Genomic DNA, 27158 nt, shown 5'->3' with positions numbered 1-27158 from the left:
ATTTTCCCATATTTTTACTATTTGAAATTAGAATGCCTTGAAAATCAACTACCATTCATTTAAAATGGTAGTTTTTAAAATCACATCACAAAAAGCTGTATCTTATCTTTATTTATTTTTGAGATGGAGTCTGGCTCTGTTGCCCAGGCAGGCTGGGGTGCAATGGTGTAATCTTGGCTCACTGCAACCTCTGTCTCTCAGGTTCAAGCAATTCTTGTGCCTCAGCTTCCTCAGTAGCTGGGATGGGGTGCCTGCCACCACACCTGGCTAATTTTTGTATTTTTAGTAGAGATGCAGTTTCACCATGTTGGCCAGGCTGGTCTCAAACTCCTGACCTCAGGTGATTTGCCCACCTCGGCCTCCCAAAGTGCTGAAATTACAGGCATTAGCTACCATGCCCAGTCGTATACCTCATCTTTAAACAATGGCATCATAAAACTAAAGTATAGCATGGAGAATAAGAAGCTCAGTCCTGAATATTAAGAGTATGATAAACTTTTCTACCCTTCTCCATATACTACCACTGCCCTTACCCATGACACTGGAGACAGTATATGTGGGTGTGCATATATGTGTGCCTGCCGGGAGGAGATATAAAACTCCGTCTGATCAAGCCAGTAAGCAGACACTAAATGATTAGTAGCATTATTTTAAACATCATAAATTTTTTTTTTTTTTTTGAGACAGTTTCACTCTTGTTACCCAGGCTGGAGTGCAATGGCGCGATCTTGGCTCACCACAACCTCCGCCTCCTGGGTTCAGGCAATTCTCCTGCCTCAGCCTCCTGAATAGCTGGGATTACAGGCACGCGCCACTATGCCCAGCTAATTTTTTGTATTTTTGGTAGAGACGGGGTTTTATCATGTTGACCAGAATGGTCTCGATCTCTTGACCTTGTGATCCACCTGCCTCGGCCTCCCAAAGTGCTGGGATTACAGGCTTGAGCCACTGCGCCCGGCCTCATAAATTGTTTTAAACATGCTGTAACATTTTTTAAATATCTTATTTTTTTTAACACTGAGTCTTGCTCTATCACCCAGGCTGCAGTGCAGTGGCACGATCTCGACTCACTGCAACCTCCACCTCCCAGTTTCAATCAATTCTTGTGCCTCAGCCTCCTGAGTAGCTGGGATTACAAGTGCCTGCCACCACACCTGGCTCTTTTTGTAATTTTAATAGAGATGAGGATTCACCATGTCGGCCAGGCTGGTCTCCAACTCCTGAACTCAAGTGATCCACCCCCTGCCTTGGCCTCCCAAAGTGCTGGGATTACAGGAGTAAGGCACTGTGCCCAGTCTGCCAGGCAAGAGGCTGAGGCAGGAGGATGGCTTGAGCCCAGGAGTTTGAAACCAGCCTGGGTAATATAGCAAGACCTTGTCCCTAGAAAAATTTTAAAAATCAGCCTAGAGGGTTGGCATGCACCTATAGTCCCGGCTACTTGAAAGGTTGAGGTAGGAGGCTTGCTTGAGCCTAGAAAGTGGAAGGTGCAGTGAACTGAGATTGTGCCACTACACCCCATCCTGGGCAACTGAGTGAGACCCGTCTCAAAAAAAGTAAATATAAATAAATAAACTGCCTGTCCTTGAAAGATTGTTTAGAAATTAAAACAGTGCCAGGTGATGCAGTGGCTCACTCCTGTAATCCCAGCAATTTGGGAGGCTGAGGTGGGCGGATCACCTGAGGTTAGGAGTTCAAGATCAGCCTAGCCAACATAGCGAAACCCCATCTCTATTTAAAAAAATACAAAAATTAGCTGGGTGTCATGGTATACACCTGCAGTCCCAGCTACTCAGGAGACTGAGGCAGGAGAATCTTTTGAACTCGGGAGGCAGAGTTTGCAGAGAGTTGAGATTACACCACTGTACACCAGCCTGGGGGACAAGGTGAGACTCTGTCTCAAAACAAACAACAACAACAAAAAAAAAAACAGTGCCATTAGACAGTTTTCATTCACTAGCATAGTAAAAAGAAGGAATTAGATTTTGGCAAACCCAACACTTAAGCAATAAATAAATACTTTTCTAATCAAATGTGTTTCTTGGGGAAAATATAAAGATAACTCAGGGCCGGGCACAGTGGCTCATGTCTGTAATCCCAGCACTTTGGGAGGCCGAGGCGGGTGGATCACAAGGTCGAGAGATCGAGACCATCCTGGTCAACATGGTGAAACCCCGTCTCTACTGAAAATACAAAAAATTAGATGGACATGGTGGCACGTGCCTGTAATCCCAGCTACTCAGGAGGCTGAGGCAGGAGAATTGCCTGAACCCAGGAGGCAGAGGTTGCGGCTAGCTGAGATCGCGCCATTGCACTCCAGCCTGGGTAACAAGAGCAAAACTCCGTCTCAAAAAAAAAAAAAAAAGATAACTCAAACTGAGCATGTCTTAAGTCCAGGGGCCTTGCACGCTTAAATCACTTGTATGTCTGAGTCTTCACCAGTCTATATAGAAAAGAAATGGTCACAGATTTCTCCACACTACCAAACATGATGACTACTGGGTCATAACAATCAATTTAACGTTAACAAAATCACAGAGATGGAGAACATATTAGGGGTTGCAAGGGATTAGGTGTGAATGTGGCTATGGGAGCAGCACAGGAAACCATGTGGTGACAGAATAGTTCTGGGTCTTAACTGTGGTGGTAGCTACACAAAGCTACACATGAGAAAGAGCTACACAGAAGTGCAAACACCAACTCAGAGTGCATGTAACCTTGGTGAAATCTGAATAAAATATGGACTATACCAATGCCAGTTCTCTAGTTTCGATATTGTATTATAGTTATGCAAGATGTTACCCCTGGAGAAATTGGGCAAAAGATACCTCTTAGTACATTTTTTTTTTTTTTTTTGCAACTTCTTGTGAATCTGTAACTATTTCAAAACACAGGCCGGGCATGATGGCTGGCGCTTGTAATTCCAGCACTTTGGGAGGCCGAGGTAGGAGAATCACTTGAGGTCAGGAATTCAAGACCAGCCTGGTCAACATGATGAAACCCGTCTCTACAAAAACACAAAAATTAGCCAGGCATAGTGGCACATGCCTATAATCCCAGCCGCTTGGGCAGCTGAGGCAGGAGATTCACTTGAACCAGGGAGGCAAAGGTTGCAGTGAGCCAAGATTGTCGCACTGCACTCCAGGCTAGATGACAGGGAAGACTCCATCTCAATAAAATATAAAGTTAAAAAAATAATTTAGTAAATTACAACACATATTTTTAAAAATAAAATTAAAACATCACTGCCTAATGTAAGGGTAAAACTCTATTCAGCTATATATACACATACATTTAGGTGGACAATTGGTTGCAATGTAAACTTTCTTACTGTAAGTTTTGGTTAGAAGCTTGTAAAATACTTTCATGCTACTAGGAAGGAAATGCATTATCTCTATTAAAAATAACACTAGCAAATACCACATGCAGTATTCTAAGTACTTGGCATAATATTAACTCATTTTTGTGAGGTAGAGGCTATATCAATCCTCATTTTACAAATGGGGAAACCAAGGCACAGGAAGGTCATAACACTTCCCCATGGACAGTAAATGGCAGAGCTATGATGTGGACACAGGCACACTAGCTCCAGAGTCCATGCTGTACTGACTCAGCTTACCTCATGCCTAGCTGCATAACTCCAGGTGACTTCAATCCTCAATTCTACATTATTTCAATTACAGGCTACCTAAGTTTCTAAAGCTCACTAGATACATCAGACAAAAAAAAAAAAAAAAAAAAACAGATATTATATACATACAAATATTTGAAGATTTAACAGATGGAAAATGAAATACCTTTAGCCTCCAATTATCTCCTACTTCAGTTTTGATTCTGTTTAACCAATTTTCATCAAAATATGCAGGATCTCTGCAAAACAAGGAAAAGCTTACATATTAAGATTATGTAGCTATCAAGCTAAAGAAAACAAATTGAATCTTATCCCGTACATCACTTACCTGTAACATAAAAATGTATTTGACACATATCAGCCACTAAATACGTGTTAATAACAGTCAAGCTGGCTCAGACGTGGTGACTCACCCTGTAATCCCAGCACTTTGGGAGGCTGAGGTGGGCAGATCACTTGATGTTAGGAGTTCAAGACCAATCTGGCCAAAACAGTGAAACCCTGTCTCTACTAGAAATACAAAAATTAGCCGGGCATGGTGGCACATGCCTGTAATCCCAGCTACTCAAGAGGCTGAGGTGGGAGAATCCCTTGAACCCGGGAGACGGAGGTTGCAGTGAGCCGAGATTACTCTGCACTCTGCACTCCAGCCTGGGAGACAGAGTGAGATCCCATCTCTCAAACAAGCCGAAAACAAAAAAAAAAACAAAACAATTTTTTTTTTTTTTTTTTTTTTTTTTGAGAAGAAGTCTTATTCTGTCACCCACGCAGGCTGGAGTGCAGTGGCATGATCTTGGCTTACTGCAACCTCCACCTCCCAGGTTCAAGCGATTCCCCTGCCTCGGATACTGAAGTATCTGGGATTACAGGCGCATGCCACCCTGTCCAGCTAATTTTGTATTCTTAGTAGAGATAGGGTTTTATCATGTTGGCCAGGCTTGTCTCAAACTCCTGACCTCAAGTGATGGCATCCACCTTGGCTTCCCAAAGTGCTGGGATTACAGGTGTGAGCCACTGTGCCCAGCCAATGACACAGTTTTTAAACTGATAAATATATCAAGACAATCCTGGCTAACACAGTGAAACCCCATCTCTACTAGAAATACAAAAAATTAGCCAGGAGTGGTGGCATGCACCTGTAGTCACAGCTACTTGGGAGGCTGAGGCAGGAGAATCGCTTGAACCCAGGAGGTGGAGGTTTCAGTGAGCCAAGATCGTGCCACTGCACTGCAGCCTGCGAGACAGAGCAAGACTCCATCTCAAAAAAAAAAAAAAAAAAAAAGTTTTTCAATTAATATTTCAATGAACTCCATCATTTAATACTTCAAAGGTCACCAATAATGTCACTAAATTCCAATTTCTTCAAATAATATATACTAAGAACCTGTTTTCTCAGATGTAGTACTAGCCTTTGGACACATCTGAATACCATTTCTGCTTGTAAAAGACTTAAAATTTAAGATTAAAACACTGGTATGAACAAACATATTGAAACGAGGATAGCACCTGAATATCCTTTATATCTTCCTAGGAAAATTTTCTATGGGAAAATTTCCCATACTTCTAATAAACAGTAGAAAGAAAGAAAAATAAACACAAAATTTTTCGAATCCACCGTGAACCTCATATTACAGATTTTGAAACTGTTGCTCTAAAAAATTATTTATCTAAGACCATAGATACCAGAACACCTGTGTTTGCTCTGCTTGAGCAAACTGCTAAGTCCAAAAATCTTTCCATAACACTACAACATTCTCCATTCACCTCAAAACAACAATGATAATGAGAGACTGATAAGTTAGGAAAAATGCATGTTTCAACTTTTACTGTAACTCACACTGATACATACACAATCAGTAATAAATTTTTATTCAAATTTGCTTAAAATGAAGCAACATGATATTCAGAATTTTTACCTACTATGAAAAAATAATTTTTTTTTAGATGAAGTCTCGCTGACGCCAGTACCTCCTGGGGTGGGAATGCAGTACCTCCTAGGTTCAAGACGTTCTCTTTCCTCAGCCTCCTGAGTAGCTGGAACTACAGGCATATACCATCACACCCAGCTAGTTTTTGTAATTTTAGTAAAGACAGGGTTTCACCATGTTGGCCAGGATGGTCTCTATCTCCTGACCTCATGATCTACCTGCCTCCGCCTACCAAAGTGCTGGGATTACAGACGTGAGCTACTGTGCCCAGCTGAAAAACATATTACAATTAAGTTACCTCTATAGAAATCTGTTATGGCTGGGTATGGTGGTTCATGCCTGTAATCCCAGTACTTTGAAAGGCCAAGGTGGGCGGATCACAATGTCAGGAATTTGAGACCAGCCTGGACAACATGGTTAAACCCCATCTCTACTAAAAGTATAAAAATTAGCTGGGCATTGTGGCATGCATCTGTAATCCCAGCTACTCAGGAGGCTAAGGCAGGAGAATTGCTTGAATCCAGGAGGTGGAGGTTGCAGTGAGCTGAGATCACATCACTGAACTCCAGCCTGAGTGACAGAGTGAGACTGTGTCTCAAAAAAAAAAAAAAAACTGTTATGATTATTTTTGAAATCTGTATCATACCATTAGAAAACATATTAACTTCATTATCTTCATTATATATTTACTTTTAAAAACAGCATTATTGAGAAATAACTCACATGATACAATTTACCCTTTTACAGTACACAATGCATTTTGGTATGTTTAGAGTTGTACAAGCATCACCACATCTAGCCTTAGAGCACTTCCATCTTTCCAAAAAGAAACACTATCTCCATTAGCCATCACTCCTGTTCCCCCTCTCTGCAATCCCTGGAAATCAGTAACCTACTTTCTGTCTCTATGAATCTGTCTATCCTTGACATTTCATGTAAATAAAATCACACATTATGTTTTTTGTGTCTGGCTTCTTTCACTTAGCATGTCTTTTACGGTTTTTCCATATTGCAGCATGTATAGAACCTTCACTCCCTTTTGTGGCTAAATAATATTCCCTTTATTGATATATCACATTTTGTTTATTCATTTACTAGCTGATGTAATTTGGGCTATTTCCACTTTGGGGCTATTATGAATAATGAAGCTTTGAACACTGCTGTACTAGTTTTTGTGTGGACATTTGTTTCATTTGGGTATATGCCTATGGGTGAAATTGCTGGGTCCCATGTTTAAAATGAGAGGCAAGTACAAACTCTTCCAAAGCAGCTATATTCTGCATTCTCACCAGCAACGTATGTTCTCTGCAGCCTTGACAACACTTGTTATTACCTGTCTTTTTAGTTACAGTTCTCCTAGTGGATATGAAGTGGTGTCTCACTGTGGTTTTGATCTGCATTTCCCTAATGGCTAATCATGCTGAGCACCTTTACATGTGCTTCTTGGCCATTTGTATACCCTCTCTGGAAAAAAAGCCTATTCAGATTATTTGCACACTGAAAAGCTATATTGCTTTTTGTTTGTTTTAATATTCAGGATACAAGGCTCTTAACGAACATATGATGTATCAATATTTTCTCCAATTTTGAAGGCTGTTTTTCCACTTTCTTTTCTTTTTTTCTTTTTTGAGACAGAGTCACTCTCTGTTGCCCAGGCTGGAATGCAGTGGCATGATCTCAGCTCACTGCAACCAATTCTCTTGCTTCAGCTTCCTGAGTAGCGGGGATTACAGGCATGCACCACCATGCCCAGCTAATTTTTGTATTTTTAGTAGAGACGGGGTTTCACCATGTTGGCAGGCTGGTCTTAAACTCCTGACCTCAACTGATCCGCTTGCCTTGGCCTCCCAAAGTGCTGGGATTAAAGGTGTAAGCCACCCTGTCTGGCCATGGTTTTCCACTCTGCTGATGGCATATTTTGCACATGAAGTTCTTAATTTGTTTTTAAGAGACAGGTTCCCATTCTGCTACCTAGGCTGGAGTGAAGTGGCATGATTACAGTTCATTATAACCCGTATTCCAGGTCTCAAGCCATCTTCCCACCTAAGCCTCCAGAGTAGCTAGTACTAAGGCACACCACCATGCCCGGATAAAAAAAAATTTTTTTTGCCATAGAGATGGAGTCTCACTATGTTGCTCAGGCTGGTCTTAAACTCCTGGCCTCAAGTGATTCTCCTGCCTTGGCCTCCCAAGGTGCTGAGATTACAGGCATGAGCCACTGTACCAGGCCAAAGGTTTTAAATTATGAAGAGGTTCAATTTGTCTATCTTGAACTTTTTGTGTCGTATTTAAGAAGCCCCTGCCTAATCAAAAGTCATGAAGATTTATCAGTATGTTTTCTTTTAAAAGTTTTATAGAACTTAGCTCTTAAATTTGGTCTATAATCCATTTGTGCTTGATGTAAGAAAGGGAGCTAACTTCATTGTTTGGCACGTGGATAATCATACACAACTATTTTTGTTTTAAGCTACTTTAGTTGAGGTTTTTTTGTTACTAAGAGAAATCAATTTGAGCAAACTTACACAAAAAAGGCAACTTACTGTATGATCACTGATGTTATGGTACTCAAGATAGCTGGGCCTCACCAAATGCGGGCCAACACTCTGACTTTCATCTTTGTTTCTTTCTATCCATCTATACCATTTTCTCTCCATAGACCAGCATTCTCCTATTCTACCATACACAATACTAAAAATGGCTGCAGGTACGTTCAAAGCCTGTATCACCTCAGTCCAAGCAATTTGTTTAAAGACCAGCTATCATTCAGTCCCAATTCTAAATCTGCAGGAAAACCCCTAATTATATGTGGCCAAAAGGATGGGAGCTGCAAGGACACACAGAACTTTAGGGACCACACTGGTCAGGAAAGAATTGAGTTCTCAGGTTCTCTGACTTCTCAGAAAAAAAAAGACATCCCCCACAAGTGTTCTCTTTGCGTAAAACTTAGAAAAATAGATAACAAAAACAACTGAAGTGATTTCTACTAAAATACTGAATTACAAAAATTAATTCAGAAGTCAAAAAATATTCAATGTTATGTTTGATACTTAACCTAAAAAGCTGTCACTTAAAAAGCACAATCATTAGCAATCAAGCATTGCTTTCCAACTAAAAAAAACTCACACACAAGTCTGGTGCCCTGCAGCTGATGACTACCCAAAGCCAAAGAAAGGCACAAAACCACCAGAACCTACCACCCAAATGGCAAGTCAGGTTCACTCAGATGAAAGATTTAGTGTTACTTTTACCAGAAAGTACCTTACAAAAAAAAAAAAAATCTTTAAAACATCCAAGAAACTATATATTCCAAGATCTCCAAGGTTATAAAATACTTCATGTGCAATTTAGAGTAATACATTTTATGAATAAAAGAACTCAGGCTGGGCACGGTAGCTCACACTTGAAATCCCAGCACTTTGGGAGGCAGAGGCGGGCTGACTACCTGAGGTCACGAGTTCAAGACCAGCCTGGCCAACATGGCAAAACCCCATGTCTACTAAAAATACAAAAATTAGCTGGGCGTGATGGTGGCATACATTTGTAGTCCCAGCTACTCGGGAGGCTGAGGCAGAAGAATAGCTCGAACACAGGAGGCAGTGGTTGCAGTGACCCAAGATTGTGCTACTGCACTCCTACCTGGGCGACAAAGCAAGACTCCATCTCAAAAAAGAAAGAAAGAGAGAAGGAGAGGAGAGAAAGAGAGGAAAGAGAGAAAAGAAACAAAGAAAAGGAAAGGAAAGAAAGCAAGAAAGAAAAGAAGAAAGAGGAAGAAAAGAAAGAAAGAAGGGCCAGGCGTGGTGGCTCACGCCTGTAATCCCAGCACTCTGGGAGGCCAAGGCAGGTGGATCACGAGGTCAAGAGACCGAGACCATTCTGGTCAACATAGTGAAACTCCATCTCTACTAAAAATACAAAAAATTAGCTGGGCATGGTGGCGCGTGCCTGTAATCCTAGCTACTCAGGAGGCTGAGGGAGAATTGCCTGAACCCAGGAGGCGGAGTTTGCAGTGAGCCAAGATCGCGCCATTGCACTCCAGCCTGGGTAACAAGAGCGAAACTCCATCTCAAAAAAAAAGAAAGAAAGAAAGAGAGAGAGAGAGAACTCAGAGAAGTTCAAATACAATGTTTCAAATCAGGCATCATGATACGGCCCGCTTATTCCTTAAAAGATTACCAAATCGAAACCTAAGGATCATGTCTGAGCTAAGAAGGGAAGGCAACAAAATCAGCTGCTACTATCATGTATACCATGTATGACACCAGGAACATGTGTATTGTATCAGCAACATACCAGACATTGAACCAGGCACTGCACATTCACAAAACTGCAAGGAAAGCAGGTATTATCCTTATGTTACAGTTAAGGAACATCAGACTCGGAAATTTAGTAATTTTCCCAAGCTCAACCAGACACAGTTTTGTATGTTTTCTCTTAGCATAAGTTAGGACATAGCAAGAAGCTAATAATAGCCTCTTACTCATGAAGAACCTCCCCAGTGTCAGAGTTGATACTACAATCATTTTTGTTAAAAAGGATCAGGTGAGTTCAACACATAACCAATAGCTTCTTACTCATGAAGAACCTCCCCAGTGTCAGAGTTGATACTACAATCATTTTTGTTAAAAAGGATCAGGTGAGTTCAACACATAACCAGTTCTAGCAAAACACTAAGGTCCTGTGGCTAATTACCTCCTTTATGCTCAGTAAACTAGGTCACAAATAGAAAAAGACCAGCGTCATCCATGACCTTCTTGTTCATGAAAGGCAGGCATTTCCTCTCATTCACTACTATCCTTCCCAGTCCCTCAAGGCTGGCACATAGCAGCTTCTCAGTAAATTTGCTTAAAGGGACAGCACTTATTTAGTAAGTTTCTAATCTACTACTTAGGCAAAATACAGCAAGAACAGTAGTCTTTAGCCTTCACATATTCAATATTACTTTCCCTAGCAAACTCCGAAGCCATATGTTGGCATCTAGCCGTAGTTTCCATTGCTGTATTTCACAATTTCAGTAATGTTTTCTGAAGGCCCCTTAACTAATGGTCTCAGGTTAGAATAAAACGATATAAAGGTAACTTTCTCAAAATTCTTAAGAGATGACAGTTCTGTATAGATTCGTAAGTAACAACTGGTAATCTTACTGGGAAGCCCTTCATGAGTAAGAAGCTATTATTAGCTTCTTGCTACCTCCTAACTCCTGCTAAGAGAAAACATACAAAATCATTTCCTTAAATTCTGCCAGTAACACATTTACTTGTTTATAACTTTTGTACCACTCATAGCTCAAGCTAAAGGAAAAGCCCATTAATTTTAATTCTTAGAATAATTCCAGAAGTATACTGTCTTCTTACGTCAAATGCCTTCACAGAATTAAAAGTTTATGTCTACTGCTAGAATTATTTAAGCAATGTAATTTTCTTTTTTTGGGCGAGAGAGAGAAAGAGGGTCTTGCTCTGTTGCCCAGGCTAGAGTGCAGTGGTGTGATCTCTGCTCACTGCAACTGCCTCCTGGGTTCAAATGATCCTCCCACTTTAGCCTCCCTAGTAGCTGGGACTGGAGGCATCCACCACCACACCCAGCTAATTTTTGTATTTTTTAGTAGAGACAGGGTTTCACCATGTTGGCCAGGCTGGTCTAGAACTCCTGACGTCAAGTGATCTGCCCACCTTGGCCCAATGTAATTTTCTTAATGAAAGCAAATTAAGACAGGGTCCAAAACAAATGTATTCGGTTTCATTTCTTAACATGGCATCTTTACTAGCAAATTTTAGTGTTTTTTTACAGATACAGTGATTCTTAGGCATCACTATTTCCTAATAGTCTTTTAATAACCTAAAATAATCTTGGTCCCCTACCATTAAATGTGTGCTAGAATTGACTATGATAGTAAAATTTCACATCCATAATAGCAACAAAAATATAGCAATTTACACTAAACCCCTAAGTCAAAATAAACAATACAAGTACATAATAGATAGATTCCAACAGGTAACTTTGTGTATTATAAAAAGTATCCATTAAAAAAGAACAAGTATCCATTTATGAGACATTCCGGCAGGGTCCAGAGCTTGACCTTCATCCTGTCTTCTTTTTCCCCTTCTGGAATTTTGAAAACAAAAGTCAATGACACTTGGAGACACGACTTGGTACTTCTGACCGTACTCTTTCAATCAGCATGTGGTCATGTTTTAATAAAATATATATTTGGTCTCTGTCCCTTATTTCCTGGCACTGATCTCCTAAACTCTTGGAATTTCCTGAGTGGAGTGTCTTTTGTAATTCATAATGAACTCCTTTAAACCATACCAAAGTTTATGCTAACGAGGGGATTCATTGTGGGCCCATTTATTGCTTCAGGATAGGACTGGCCACAGAGGAACCAAAGGACTGATTAGAGGTTGGAACATTCAGCCGCAAAGGGAAAGGGAGAGGGACTGGAGACTGAGCTCAAACACATGGCCAATAACTTCAATCATGCCTATGAAATGAGATCCCAAATAAAACCATAAACAACAGTCTGGCGAGCTCCCAGACTGATGAACACCTCAACATGCTGGGTAGGAGGCGGGCCCAGGGAGGGCAGGGAAGCTCTGCACTGCTCCCAGTTTCACTTCTTGCCGTATGCTTCTTTTCCATTGGCTGTCACCAAGCTGTATCCTGTATAATAAAACTGATTGTAATTACAGTGCTTTCTGTAGTGCTGTAAGTCATTCTAACAAATTATCCAACTAAATTAAGGGAGTAGGGGGTCATGGGAACCCCTGAATCTGTGGTTGGCTGGGTAGAAGTACAGGTGCACTGAGGATTATTTCCAGCAAGCTGTCTTGTGGCACTAGATAAACTTTAATTTGTGGGGTCTGTACTGTCAACCCAAAATGAAGAGGATGAAGCACAAAATATGATTTAGAGTTTACCTGACCAAAGCAAAGGCAGCTGCCTAAAAGACTTAGACCCAGGAAACCTTGGATATGAACTCCATTTGGCCTTTGTTACGAGCAGGTTTACATTGAAAAGTTATAAAAAGGGGGGCAGGGGCCGGGCACGGTGGCTCACACCTGGAATCCCAGCATTTTGGGAGGCTGAGCCAGACAGATCACGAGGTCAGGAGATCAAGACCATCCTGGCTAGCACGGTGAAACCCCATCTCTACTAAAAATAGAAAAAATTAGCTGGGCATGGTGGCAAGTGCCTGTAGTCCCAGCTATTCGGAAAGCTGAGGCAGGAGAATTGCTTGAACCCGGGAGGTGGAGGTTACAGCGAGCTGAGCCTGCACTCCAGCCTGGGAGACAAAGTGAGACTTCATCTCAAAAAAACAAAGGGGGGGTGAGGAGACAGTAGGTTAACACAAAGTTGTTAGAAATTCTCACTGATTTACAGAAGTAGCATTGAGTAGTGACTGGCTAGACACCGTTAAGCTACAGGCATGGCTTACAGTCTCCAGTGCAGCTTTATTAATGTAATACTTGTGGCAACAGCAAGCAATTTCAAGAGATGAACGCATAGTGCAAAGGGGGAATAGGATGTGACTGCTGACACATCTTAATGTCTCTCTGGGGCTGGGCACAGTGGCTCATGCCTGTAATCCCAGCACTTTGGGAGGCTAAGGTGGGTGGATCACAAGGTCAGGAGATCGAGACCATCCTGGCTAACACAGTGAAACGCCATCTCTACCAAAAATATAAATAAATAAAAAATTAGCTGGGCGTGGTGGCACACACTTGTAGTCCCAGCTACTCGGGAGGCTGAGGCAGGAAAATTGCTTGAATCCAGGAAGCGGAGGTTGCAGTGAGCCAAGATCGTGCCACTGCACTCCAGCCTGGGCAACAGAGAAAGAATCCGTCTCAGGAAAAAAAAAAAAGTCTCTCTGGGTCTTATAATTTAAAAGGACTCATTCCTCAGATAAAAGTTATTTTCTCATTACTAATTCTGGGTCGTTCCTGTCAGAATTGAAGGACTATGCCCTTCACTTGTGGAGTCTGAGCTAATTCAGTTGGTTAACAATCAGAATCCAATGGAACTACAGGGCACTCAATTGGTGTCAGCGAAAATGTTGGTGGAAAACAAGAGTGGTAAACCCTTCTTAAAGACAAAGGCCAAAAAAAAAAATACATTTTCTTTCTTTTAATTTTACAGTTGAATTGTATAATTCCATATTCATTTATTCAACAAATATTTTCTGTACCACTACAATAGGGCAGGATAAGAAGAGGTGGCAATATTAAAGAGGTTGGGCAGGGCAGACTCCACTGAAAAACTGACCAAGGTTGGAGGGCTGGAAGGTGGTGAGGAGAATGGGATGAGAACATCTGATGGAGTAGCAGAGGATCTGCCATGCAAAAGCCTTTAGGCAGGAGATGCCTGGTGGGCCCAAAATAAGCCAGGGAGTCACTGTGGCAAAGAAGGCTGGGTGAATGAGGCGGAAGTGGTGACACATGGCCCATATCACTTAGGATCTCATGTACAACTGTAAGTACTTTGGTTCTTAGCCTGAGTGAAATGGTACACCAATGAAAGGTTCTCAGGAGCAAATCTGATTTACTGAAGAACCACTTCAGTATCCTGGAAATCAAATTTTAAAAGTGAGATAAACATGATCAAATAATGCTGACAGGTTAAGAGAAGAACTGGTAATAGACTATTAAAATTAGCACATACATCATGGTAGTCCTGACAAGTGCAGGTTTTTGGGTTTTGTTTTGTTTTGAGACAGAGTCCAGCTCTGTCGCCCAGGCTGGAATACAGTGGCATAATCAGCTTCCTAGACTCATGCCTCAGCCTCCCATGAGTGGGAGGTTAGGACTACAAACCTGAAACGATGCCCAGCTAATTATATTTTTGTAGAGACTGAGGAAAACAAAAATCATCTGGTGACCACTGGACAGGCCCTGGAGACAAAAACTCCTTATCTGAGGAATTTAGAAGGGAGCAAAGACCACCTGTTCTACAGCATCAGCAATGAATTTAAATTCTTTTTTTTAATGACTGGCAAAGGAATCATTACTGATTACAGAAATTCAAATTAAAACCACTAGACAATCACTAGAATGCCTAAAATGAAAAAACTGAACTTAGCAAGTGTTGGTGAGACTGTGGGGCAACAGGAATGCTTATACACTGTTGATGTAAATGTAAATGCTACACTGGCTTTGGAAACAGTTTGGCAATTTCTTGATATTAAACATAGACCTACCCTACGATCCACCCACTCCTTTCCTAGGCAGAACAGAATACACCCAAGGAAAACTGAAGCATATGTTCATACGAAGAATTGTACACTAATGTTCCCAACACCTTTATTTGTAATAGACGCACTGAAAATAACCCACATGTTCATCAACAGATGAATGGATATATAAACCATGGTATATCCATATGACAGGAAATGTCTAAACTATGTTTTTGTTTTTATATATGAATGAACTATTAATACAGGTAACTACACAAATGAAACACAAAATTATACATGAAAGAAGTCACACTTCTTCCCTCAAAACATACTGAGTCCATTTATATAAAATTTAGAAAATGCAAATTAGTCTATAATGATAGAAAGCAGATCAGTGCTTGCATATTAAATTTAGGAAAATGGAAGGCCAAGCATGGTGGCTCATGCCTGTAATCCCAGCACTTTGGGAGGCCCAGGCAGGTGGATCACAAGGTCAGGAGATCAAGGCCATCCTGGCCAACATGGTGAAACCCCATTTCTACTAAAAATACAATAATTAGCCGGGTGTGGTGGCAGGCACCTGTAGTCCTAGCTACTGAGGAGGCTGAAGCAGGAGAATTGTTTGAACCTTGGAGACAAAGGTTGCAATGAGCGGAGATCATGCCACCACACTCCAGCCTGGCAACAGAGCAAGACTCTGTCTCAAAAAAAAAACCTTAGAAAATGCAAATTAATCTATAACAGAAAGCAGAGCAGTGTTTGCTTGGGAGTGGGAGTAGCAGGAAAGAAGGGGTTACAAAGGGACATGAGGACACTTTTGGATGTGATGGATGTATTTACTGCCTTGATTGTGGGGATAGCTTCACAGGCATATACACAGGTCAAAATTTATCAGACTGTATACTTTTTAAAATGTGCATTTATTATATGTCAATTTTATCTCAATAAGGCTGAAAAAAAAAAGAGGGAAGCTTTAGAAAGAAATGAGCCATCCCCACTTGGAAAGAAAGAAATGAGCTATCAAGTCACAAAAAGACACAGAGGAACCTAAAATGCACACTGTCAGTTAAAGAAGTCAATCTGAAAAGGTTACATAGTGTATGGTTCCAACTACATGATATTCCAGAAAAGGCAAAACTATGCAGACAGTAAGTAAAAAGATTAGGGTTTCCCAGGTTTGGAAAGAGGGATGAATAGGCAGAGCATAGAGGATATTAATGACAGAGAAACTATTCTGTGTTATACTACCATGGTAGATCTATGACATGCATTTGTCAAAACCCATAAGGTATACAACACCGAGAGTAAACCCTAATGTAAACGATGGTCTTTGAGCAGTATTGATGTGCCAGTGTTGGTTTATCTATGCTAAGAAATTCACTCCTGTGGGTTGGGGAAGGCAGTGTGTGGTGGGCAAAGGGGATGTGGGAACTCACTGTATTTTTTTGCTCACATTTTAAAAACTTTTTAAAAATTGTAAAATATACACAACATAAAATTTACCATCTTAACCATTAACTGCACAGTTCAGTAGTATCAAATACATTTACATTGTTGTGCAACCATCACCACCAACCATCTCCAGAACCTTTTCACCATCCCATACTGAAACTCTTTTCCACTCAATTTCACTCTGAAGGTAAAACAGCTCTGAAAAAGTCTATCAATTTTTTAAAAACTAAGTAGGGGACATGAATCTGAATCTGTATAAACAAAAAGAATGAGAGAGATGTCAACAGCAAAAAAATTTTGAAAGCTGTAAAGCAGATAAAACAAACAAAATAACTTAAAAGACCAAACACATAAAAAATTATACTAACAAAAGGCAAACTTAGATCCATTCACATTTCATAAAATTTCTCCTAAAACTACAAAATGATGTAGCTTTTCACTTCTCAGCTCAGACAAAATGAAAAGAACTGATGTTTCCAGTAAAATCCTCTTTTTGGCACCCACACTCACCTGGCTTTCCTACTACCTCTCTGGTCTCTCTGCCAGTTGCTGCTCGACCCAATAATTAAAGGCTCAGGCTACACGTTTTCCTTTTTGCCTCATACTCTCCCCTAAAGTGATTTAATCCACAGTTATAGCTTCAATTAAGAGATACCCGAAAAGATATCTCCAGTTTGGACTCCTCTTCTGAACTCTAGACCTATACAGTCCAACTATCAACTTGATGTTTTCTCTTTATTTCTCCATACCACTCAGATTTGATGTCCCCCAAACTACACTCATGACACATCCAGCTTCCCTCCACAGCAGATCTTCTTTCAGTGTTCCAACATCAGTGGTTTATACCCTCTACAGTGTATTTGCTTCAGTTAAAAACCTAAAAGTCAACTCCCCCCATACCAGCCATCAAAATATGCTGATTTTACATATCATTTAGAGTCCACCCACTTGTCTTCATCTTCTTTAGCACCTCCTAGTCCAAAGTACCACAATCTCCCTTCTGAATTACTACAAACTTCTTTCTAGTTATCCCTCAACACTTTGGGCTCTTCCAATTCATTTGAAATATGCAGCTAGAATATTTTTCAAAATGTAAATCCAACTTGTCAATTCCCCCACCCCCGACCAAAGCCTTCAACTGCTTCTTATGGCCCTTAGAATAAAGACATGCCTCTGCACATTCTGGCTCCATCTACCTTTCCATCCTGATCTGTATCATACCCTCCCCTCTGTGCATTAACCACTCACACCTTTCCTTTTCATAGCAGTGCTCACCATATTCCAACATCCTACAGGGCCTTTGAGTAAGCTCTTCCCACCGTGAAGAAATCTGTGACTTAGATTGAAATTACCTTTCTCAGGTAAAATGTTCATAACTTCCTAAACTAAGTTAAAGATATACCTTGTGTAAACTTTCATAACATTGTGTGCTTCTCCGTACCATTCAATACAACAGCAGTTTTGTTCTCATAGTTAATTAAATTGTCTTCCCCACTTATGAACTGCCTGAGGGGGAATATCATGTCTACGTGGCTGCCAGTTGTATCAGCAACGCTGGACACAAAGTAGCCATTCAATAAATATCAACTGACAAAGAAAAAACTAATGTTGGTGAGGTTGTGTATATCATACAACTATTTAAAATAGATATTCTGTAACAATATAGATAAATCTCACAGACATTATGCTGAATTTAAGACAAACATAAGAGTACATACTATATCATTCCACTTACAAGATATTCAAGAATGGCCAAAACTAATTAATGGCACAGAAGTGAGAATCATGGCTATCTTTGGCATAGAGGTTATGAAGTAGGGCGAAGCTGGAAATGTTCTGTATTTCAATCTGAGTGGAGGCTATAGGAGATATGCAACACATACACACAAAATTATCACTTTGTAGAACACTTTTCTGTATGTGATGTATCTCAATAAAAAGAAAAAAGGAAGGCATTCTGGAAGAAAGAAAGGTTGAAAACTAATTATTAGTAAGAAATATGCCCACAAGACTGTGGTAAATTAAAAAACCACTTTGTAAAACATAATGTATATTATGATCTTGTTTACTTCAATTCATGAAAAATTTTTTTTCAAAGTTTACAATGACAAACTATACTTATAGGTACAAAATGATGTTGTGATATACAATGTGGACAGATTAAATCAAACTAATATCCATTGCCTCCAATTTTTATGTTTTATTGTGAGAACATTTGAAATCTGCTCCCTCAGAATTCTGAAATACACATTATTATTACCTATAGTCACCATGCCTTGCAATAAATCTCAAAAAAATGAATTCCTTCTAATTGAAACTTTGTGCCCTCTGACTATCATCTCCCCATTCCCCTCAGCCTCCTGCCTCTGGTCAACACCATTCCAATCTCTGCTTCTATGAGTTCGATTGTTTTAGATTCCACATAAGTGAGTCGGTATTTATCTTTCTGTGCCTGGCTTATTTCACTCAGCACAATGTCCTCCAGGTTTGTCTATGCTGCTGAAAATGATAGAATTTCCTTCTTTTGGGGCATGGGCACGAAGGCTTATGCCTTTAATCTCAGCACTTTGACAGGCCAAGGCAGGAGGATTGCTTGAGCTCAGGAGTTCAAGACCAGCCTGGGCCACATAGTGAGATCCATCTCTAAAAAAGAAAAAAAAAAAAAGGTTGGGTGTGGTGGCGCACCCCTTGTTCCCAGAAGCGACTAGGGAGGCTATGGTGTGAGGATTGCCTGAGCCTGGGAGTTGAGGCTGCAGTGAGCCCTGGTCAATCCACTATACTCTAGAATGGGTGAGAGAGTGAGATCCTGTCTCAATCAATTAACAAAGGCCAAACAGTATTTCATTGTGTTCATATATACCACATTTTCTTTATCCATCCATTCCCTGACAGACACTAACATTGCTTCCATAAATTGAGCACCCTGAATAATGCTGTAAGAAATGTGGAAGCGCAGGTATCTCTTCAACATACCAGTTTCAAATCCTTTGGCTATATACACAAAAGTGGACTGCTGGATCACATGGTAATTCTATTTTTAGTTTTTTGTACAGTTTTCCATAATGGCTGTACTAATTTACACTCCCAACAACAGTGTACAAGGGTTCCCTCTGCTCTACATCCTCACCAACACTTATTTTTCATCTTTTTCATAACGGTCATTCTGACAGATGTGAGGGCGACAACTCATTGTGGTTTTAATTTATATTTCTCTGATGATCAGTGATGAGTATTTTTTCATATGCTTGTTAACCATCTGTATATCTTCTTTTGAAAAATGTCTATTCAGATCCTTCACGCTTTTTTAAATTGAGTTATTTGTTTTCTTTATATTCAGTTGTTTGAGTTCCTTAAATAGACTGTAGACTGGATAGTAACCTCTTATTAGATGTATGGCTTGCAAATATTTTCTCCCAGTCTGTAGTTTGTCTCTTCATTCTGTTGCTTGTTTCCATTGTCATGCAGAAGTTTTTAGTTTGATGTAATCCCGTTTGTCCATTTTTGCTTTTGTTGCCTGTTCTACAGTCAAATTCAAGAAATCATCCCCCAGACCAATGTCAAGAAGCTTTCCTCCTATGTTTCCTTCTAGTAGTTTTACAATTTCAGAAGGTATATTTAAATGTTTAATCCATTCTGAGTTGATTTTTGCATGTCGGGGGAGATAAGGGTCTGAATTTATTCTTCTGCATGTGGATACCCAGCTTTCACAAAACACTTTACTGAAGAGACTGTCCTTTTCTCATTGTGTCTGTGGCACCTTTGTGGAAAATCAACTGATTATAGATGTATGGGTTCATTTCTGGAACTTGTATTGTTCCACTGGTCAATATGTCTACTTTTATGCCAGTAGTACATTGTTTTGATTACCATAGCTTTGTAATATAGTTTAAAATCAGGTAGTGAGATTTCTCCAGCTTTGCTCTTTTTGCTCATGACTGCTTTGGCTATTTGGGGTCTTTTGTTATTTCATATGAATTTTAGCTTTGTTTCTTACTTCTGTTAAAAAGGTTATTGGAATTTTTATAGGGAATGCAGTTGAATGTGCAGATCTTTTTACTGTTAGACCTGGTAAAGGAATATAGTAAAGTTGCAGGATACAAAATCAACCTACAAAAATCAATAGTGTTTCTATATACCAACAACAAACTATCTGAAAAAGAAATCATGAAAACAATCCCATTTATAATAGCTACCAAATTAAATAAAATATTTAGAATACATTTAAACGACAAGGTGAAAGATCCGTAGATTGAAAACTATAAAACATTGATGAAAGAAGGTGAAGTCTCCAATAAAGGAAAGATATTCTGTGTTCATAGATTAGATAAAATTATTGTTAAAATGTCCATAGTAGCCAAAATGTAAAGATTGTGCTGATCAGAAGTAGCAGAGTCGACATCCTTGTCTTGTTCCTGAAATCTTGTCTTGATAAAACAATATACATACACTTTCTTTCTTCTGGTTTCTCTAAGTGATAAAGATCCTACACAAACTAGCTTAGGCCGAAAATTCATTTATTGACATATACCTGTAAAGTTCACTTAGCTAGGCCCACACAAACTCAAATAATTTTTATTAAGAACTTCAGTGAGGCTGGGCACAGTGGCTCAAGCCTGTAATCCTAGCACTTTAGGAGGATGAGGCGGGGGTATCACGAGGTCAAGAGACATAGACCATCCTGGCCAATATGCTGAAACCCCATCTCTAATAAAAATACAAAAATTAGCTAGGCGTGGTGGTGCATGCCTTTAGTCCCAGCTACTCAGGAGGCTGAGGCAGGAGAATCACTTGAACCCAGCAGGCAGAGGTTGCAGTGAGCTGAGATCACACCACTGCACTCCAGCCTCGCAACCTAGCCAGACTCCGTCTCAAAAAAAAAAAAAGAACTTCAGTGGGGAAGCTAAAATTAGGGCACCACTCATAGGTGACCATAAAAATGGCAAGATTATTCTTTTCAGAGTGCTCAAACCAGAGCAGGCCACGTTTCCAATGAGCTTTCTTGAGCTTCATTAAAAAACCTGTGTGCCTATGTATCTGGAAAAACGTACCATGCATTTTAAGTTATAGAAGAAAGTAAAAACAAGCTATAATGTTCAAACATGAGTCCCCAATTCTAAAGGCAAACAGACAGATGATCTGCAATGCTGGCAACATTTCAGATCATCTGTCTGTTTGCCTTTAGAATTGAGAGTGCAGTGGATTGACCAGGGCTCACTGCAGCCTCAAACTCCCAGGCTCAGGCAATCCTCAAACTATAGCCTTGCTAGTAGCTTCTGGGACCACAGGGGTGCACCACCACATCCGACCTTTTTTTTTTTTTTTTTTTTTTTTTGTAGAGATGGCTCTCACTCTGTGGCCCAGGCTGGTCTTGAACTCCTGAACTCAAGCAATACTCCTGCCGTGGGCTGTCAAAGTGCTGAGGTCTATGGCAACTTTATGTAGCTAACTGCAAAGTAAACCAATAATTCATTTCATGACATTGATTTTCAACAGAAATGCAGGGCAACCCAACTAGTGATATGTAAATCTTTTTAAATCATCAGGCTGACAAGTAAGTGTTCAGGTCTTCAAAATACGAAAGCATCTGCAAATTACAACAAACCCAATGACTTCTTAAATTCACACATAATTTTTAAAAATGCCTAGGTCAAAAGCTGATAGTCATACAATATCAATTTCATAATAATTATGTTTTCAACGTACTTAGAAGAATTGGGTACATTTTATATATCCCAAACAAATACTCCTTCCTACAGTCACTCAACAAACATAAGCACCCATAATGCATATTAAACTAGGAGGAACTGCTGATTTTGACCATTTTGCCCTATAAAGAAAAGGAATTTCATACAGTTCAACATAAAACCAGGCATTTGGCTGTTGCTTGGATACAACAGTGAAAACAAATTCCCTGGCTCCATGTGCAGTTTACATTCTATATATGTGTTTGGGGGCATTGGGGGCAGATAAATGAACAACCCAATATATGGTATATTAGATGGTGTTACAAACTTGAAAGAAGAACACAAAAGCTTAAGGGGGATAGAGAATATAAGAGAACTGTCATTGCTATTTTATATGGGTACCCAAGCCTGGTGTTTCTGATGAGATGACATTTGAGCAAAATTTTAAAGATGGAGTAAGTGTGTTAGTGTCTCCCGTAACAACAAAATCTGGCCACTATCATGAAAATTTCTGCCAAGCTTAAACAGAAAAATACAAGAACAAATAATTCTGCTAAAACCATTAGAGTACTAAACAATTATAGTCCTTATTAAACTTGCAACCCAATCTATACCTAACAAGTATATGCCATCAAAACTATTGCTGCTGCTGCCTACAGGTCCTACTCTACACACATTTCATGTAAGCACTTTGTTTTTCAATCTATGTTTGTAATCTAATAAATATCCATGCATAAGAATACACATAAAGATAAGCAATTTATTCTTACATCTTTTGAAGAACCTGGGCCATCACAACCCCATTCGTCAAATCTTCCACAGTCCGGCATTGTGCATCCACATTAAATGTCTGGATCTGAAGGGAAAAAAGTGGGGGAAGAGATTCTATGGTTACCTACGTAGACAATTTCTTAGGGTTTTTATTTTTGTTTTTTGTTTTTTTGGTGATTGGAAAAAATTTTTAAAAGTCTGGTTGGAAACTTTTTCCTTTAAGGGAAATGTCCAGCCAAGTATTACTGTAATTTTCCCCACTCGTAAAAGAGAAATCGCGGTGGATACTGGGTGGCTTCCCAGCATCCATTCTACTCACACAAGACCCGTCTACAAAAATCATGGCACCTTCATCCTCTCTACTACTGACTGACTCAAGGACACCAAAGAAAAAACAATTTGGACTAAAGAGAGACAAGGAGATGCTTCCGGGAAAGCAAAGCCAATCGCCTGTTGATTTAAGTATGTTGCCTTCATTACTGAGAGCAGTCATCTCATGACTACTAAGGCGATCATCTTAAGATTAGGCCAATGCAGTGAAAGGCAGAGAGGAGAGCTAGAAAGAACTACATCCTCCTCCCCAACCCCCCCCATAAAAAAAATAAACAAACAAATAAGAAAAAACAACATCCTTAAGGTAAAAACTGAATTACTATATTAAAAAATCTTGATGCTTCCTGTTATGTGAGATGAATTCATTTATTCTTTACGCCTGGTGAGGTTGTAGTTTCTGTTACTCAGAGGCAGAATATCTTTATACAGATGTAGAAGTCACATTTAGAATGGTTAGATATTCCCTTTATTTTGATGTCAAACATTCTAAAACTTTGTAGTAAGCAACATGATGTAGCCAAGAAATGTACTTTCCCTAACAGAGTAAATTATCTCTAAAATAAGAAAATGTAGCCAATAATGATTACACCCGGTAGTGTACTCAGGATTTAGAAGGAAATCAAAACCTGAGAACAGACAGACACAGGCCACCCTCTTATGGAACTTACAACTAGAAAAAATGAAACGGTATTACAGAGGTGTCAACAGCAAGCATAAAGATGATAAGTGAGAGTGGAATGTAATCTAGGTATGAAGAGCAGCTTGGTACAGACTGGGCAGGGGTAAGAATCAGAGGAAGAAACAGAAACGGGGAAAAATAAAACAGTGAAAGACAGGGCAAAAGAATGAAGAATTATCATGCAAAATCTTAGAAGCCACATTAAGACCTTATCCTATGAATAAAAGAAGCAAAGCATTTGAAGCAGAAGAGTGAGCCATGAGGTTTGCATTGTATTAATATATGATTACACTGGCTGCAGTATGAAGGAAGGAGTAAAGGGAAAGAGACAGGGAAACCCATTTAAGTAGGTTTATATATTAACAGGATGAAGCTAAACTCAGTATTGACAATGAGAATACTGGAAATAACATTCAGGTGACCATATGTCTTCACATATATTTTTATTTATTGGGTTAGAAAAGAAGTATTGCTAGGTCAAAAACTGTATGAACATTTTAAGGTTTTTGATAAACTGCCAAACTGCCCTAAATATATACTGTAGCAATTTATTCTCTTACTAGTAGTGGGTGAATGTCCACTTCTCTGTACCAAATCATTTATCAAATCTTTAAAAGGCAACTATTAAGAGTACAGTCAGTAGCTTCTTCATATATAATATAGGAGAGTCTTGTGGGTGGAGACAGTTATAGTGGTAGAGGCCCAGGGAATTATAAGATACTTGTAGCAAGTTTTCACTTAGGTGTCTATTTGGGACAGGTGATAAGAGGGTCCTTCCAAGCTACCCTGACACAAACCTAATAGCTGGTAGAGGTGCAATACATGATTAGTAAATGAATAAAAGAAACAAACATCATTTGCCGGAACTGATTTTGATTTTTACTCCATACTATCTCCAGCTGCCTGCTCATTAGTAATGTGGTAATAATTTTAAAAGAAATAAGCACTGGCTTTCATATTACAGTTGCTAAGTCGGTGGCCCAGTTTCATAAAAGAAAAACCAACTTCCTTCTTGTAGGTTTGTTTAGAAGGAAAAAGAGAGGCAGCAGTGAGGGTCAGGTCTCATTCTTCTCTATATCAGTGACCTCAGCACAATGCCCGATACAGAACAAGCCATCAGTGAACACCACTTTGAATGAAAGGAACTAATTTGAATTCCTAGTTTTGCCCTGTAAATTTGGACAGTACATTTCATCTCTCTCAATATCAGTTTTTCCATATAAAAAAAGATAGGGGAAAAACAGCTTATGGAGGGATGTGCTGCTTCTGAATGAATAAGAAAATGAATGCCCATGAGGTATTCTGCAAAGTCTAAAGCAATGGTCCCAAACTGGGGTGTGTAGGGAATCATCTGGGAGGTTTCCATTTTGAAAATACATATTTTGGCCGGGCGTGGTGGCTTATACCTGTAATCCCAGGTATAAGCCACCTGGGATTACAGGTATAAGTAATGACTATGGGAGATCAGAGCTGGATCACTTGAGCCCACAAACTCGAGACCATGCTGAACAACATGGCAAAACTCTGTCTCTACAAAAAAATACAAAAATTAGCTGGGCCTGGTGGCTCACAGCTGTAGTCCCAGCTATTCAGGAGGCTGAGATGGGAGAGTCACTTAAGCCTGGGCGTTTGAGGCTGCAGTGAACCGTGAGTGTGCCACTGTACTCCAGCTGGGGCAACAGAGCAACACCCTGTCTAAACAAAAGATTTTTAAGAGAGAGAGAGAGAATACATATTTCTCAGCTTATCCTACTGAATCAGAATCTGTGTGTAGGAAGCTTGGGATCTATTTTTAACAAGATCATCAAATAATTCTTACATAGCTGGACACTGGTTCAGCATTTAGAATCCTATCATCTAAAGCACTACTAAAGGGAAAGGATGCAAGATTGGAAAACAGCCTCTGGCCAGTCAGAAGAAGCAATTCAACAAAGCAGGTAATTCAAAAAAAGCGAGCAATTTAGTTGTTAAGACTTTTGTAATCCCAGAACTTTGGGAAGCTGAGATGAGCAGATCTGAGGTCAGGAGTTCGAGACTAGCCTGGCCAACATAGTAAAATCCTCTCTCTACTAAAAAATACAAAAATTAGCTGGGCGTGGTGGTATGCACCTGTAATCCCAGCTACCAGGGAGGCTGAGGCAGGAGAATTGCTTGAACCTGGAGGGGAAGGTTGCAGTGAGCCGAGATTGGGCCACTGCCCTTCAGCCTGAGCAACAGAGCAAGACTCCATCTCAAAAAAAAAGACTTGATCTGTTTTTCTCTTGGGACTTAGAGAAAGCTAAATTTTCATTTTTGTTTTTAAAACATGGCTTTATTCAATTATTTTCTTTGTATTAGCCCTTGAGGTACATAGTTGCTCACAAGAGTCAGAGATGTACACCTCTGCTGCAAGATGAAAGTGATATAGATCCTAAATAAAATTTATCCCTACAGAGTTTATTTTTGGGGTGATGAAAATGTTCTTGGAACTAGATAGTCATGATGACTACACAATCTTGTGATCATACTAAAAACCAATAAATTATACACTTTAAAAGGATGAATTTTATGGTATGTAAACTGTATCTTAATTTTTAAGAATCTGTCACCAGTTCTCTGAGCTAACATCTATGGAATATTTCAGAATAGCAGTACAGTAAAACTGAAAGACAACTGCACCTAATTGCATTAAGACATTAAATTCTACCGGAAGGGTTATAACCTTTCCTTTAATTCCAAGAAGCTCTATTACCACCACCCAACCTCTACCTCCCCTTCCCCAACAAAAGCAAGAGAGGAGTAAAGCATGAGATCACCTAGAATTACCATCTCTAGAGCAATGGATAACTTTGCTCCTTAGGAGACATTTTTGGCTGTAACAGTGAGTTGAGTGCTATAGTCATCTAGCTGGTTGAGGCAATGGGATGCTAATACTAAATATTAAACATAATACATAGTGCAGTGCCCACAGCAAAGAACTGTCCAGCACTAAATGTCAAACAATTTTCTCAAAACGTGGCCCCCAAGGCACCAAAAATAGCATCACCTGGGAACCTATTAGAAATGCAAACTCTCAGCCAGCCCAGACCTACAGAATTAGCAATTCTGGGCATCAATGTTTTAGTAAGCTCTCTAGATAATGCAAATCAATACTAAAGCATGAAAGTCACTGATGAAGTTAACAAACGAAATGTTAAATATCAATGCAATCAAAACACAGTAATGAAGTTATGTGTCCAAAGTCACCTACAGTTAGCATGGAACAAAACCAGGATTTGAACCCAGGCTGCCTAATGTCAGAACCTGCATACTCTTATGCTATACTATTTTTTTAAGTGCCTTAACTTTTGTATATCAGTGACTTATTCTTCCATGACAGGACAAAAGTTGTTGGCAGAATCAAGTTAGGCAGAGGACAGAGAATGGAATGGGAGAGATATCACCGTAATAATTATACCACCCCAAATTCTATACACTAGTATGCATTTTATAAGTTGCCAAATAAGTAATATGAAAACAATAAGGATATATTAATGTT

General features: G+C 39.7%; 1 protein-coding gene across 3 annotated transcripts in view; it reads right to left on the bottom strand.

Moving 5' to 3' along the window:
• HOOK3 (hook microtubule tethering protein 3) overlaps positions 1-27158 on the bottom strand; it is a 132831-nt gene that overhangs the window by 101984 nt on the left and 3689 nt on the right. For all 3 annotated transcript variants that reach the window (XM_035270455.3, XM_078347654.1, XM_078347655.1), the window contains exons 2-3: positions 22629-22714; positions 3795-3867 (exon numbers count right to left, since the gene is read on the bottom strand). In XM_035270455.3, coding sequence (XP_035126346.1) covers positions 3795-3867; positions 22629-22714 — 159 coding nt within the window. The remainder of the gene's footprint in view (positions 1-3794; positions 3868-22628; positions 22715-27158) is intronic.

The sequence above is a fragment of the Callithrix jacchus genome, chromosome 13, assembly GCF_049354715.1.
Source record: "Callithrix jacchus isolate 240 chromosome 13, calJac240_pri, whole genome shotgun sequence".
NCBI lineage: Eukaryota > Metazoa > Chordata > Mammalia > Primates > Cebidae > Callithrix > Callithrix jacchus.
The sequence above is the reverse complement of the archived record's forward strand: the minus strand, read 5'-3'. Positions and strand labels throughout refer to the sequence as shown.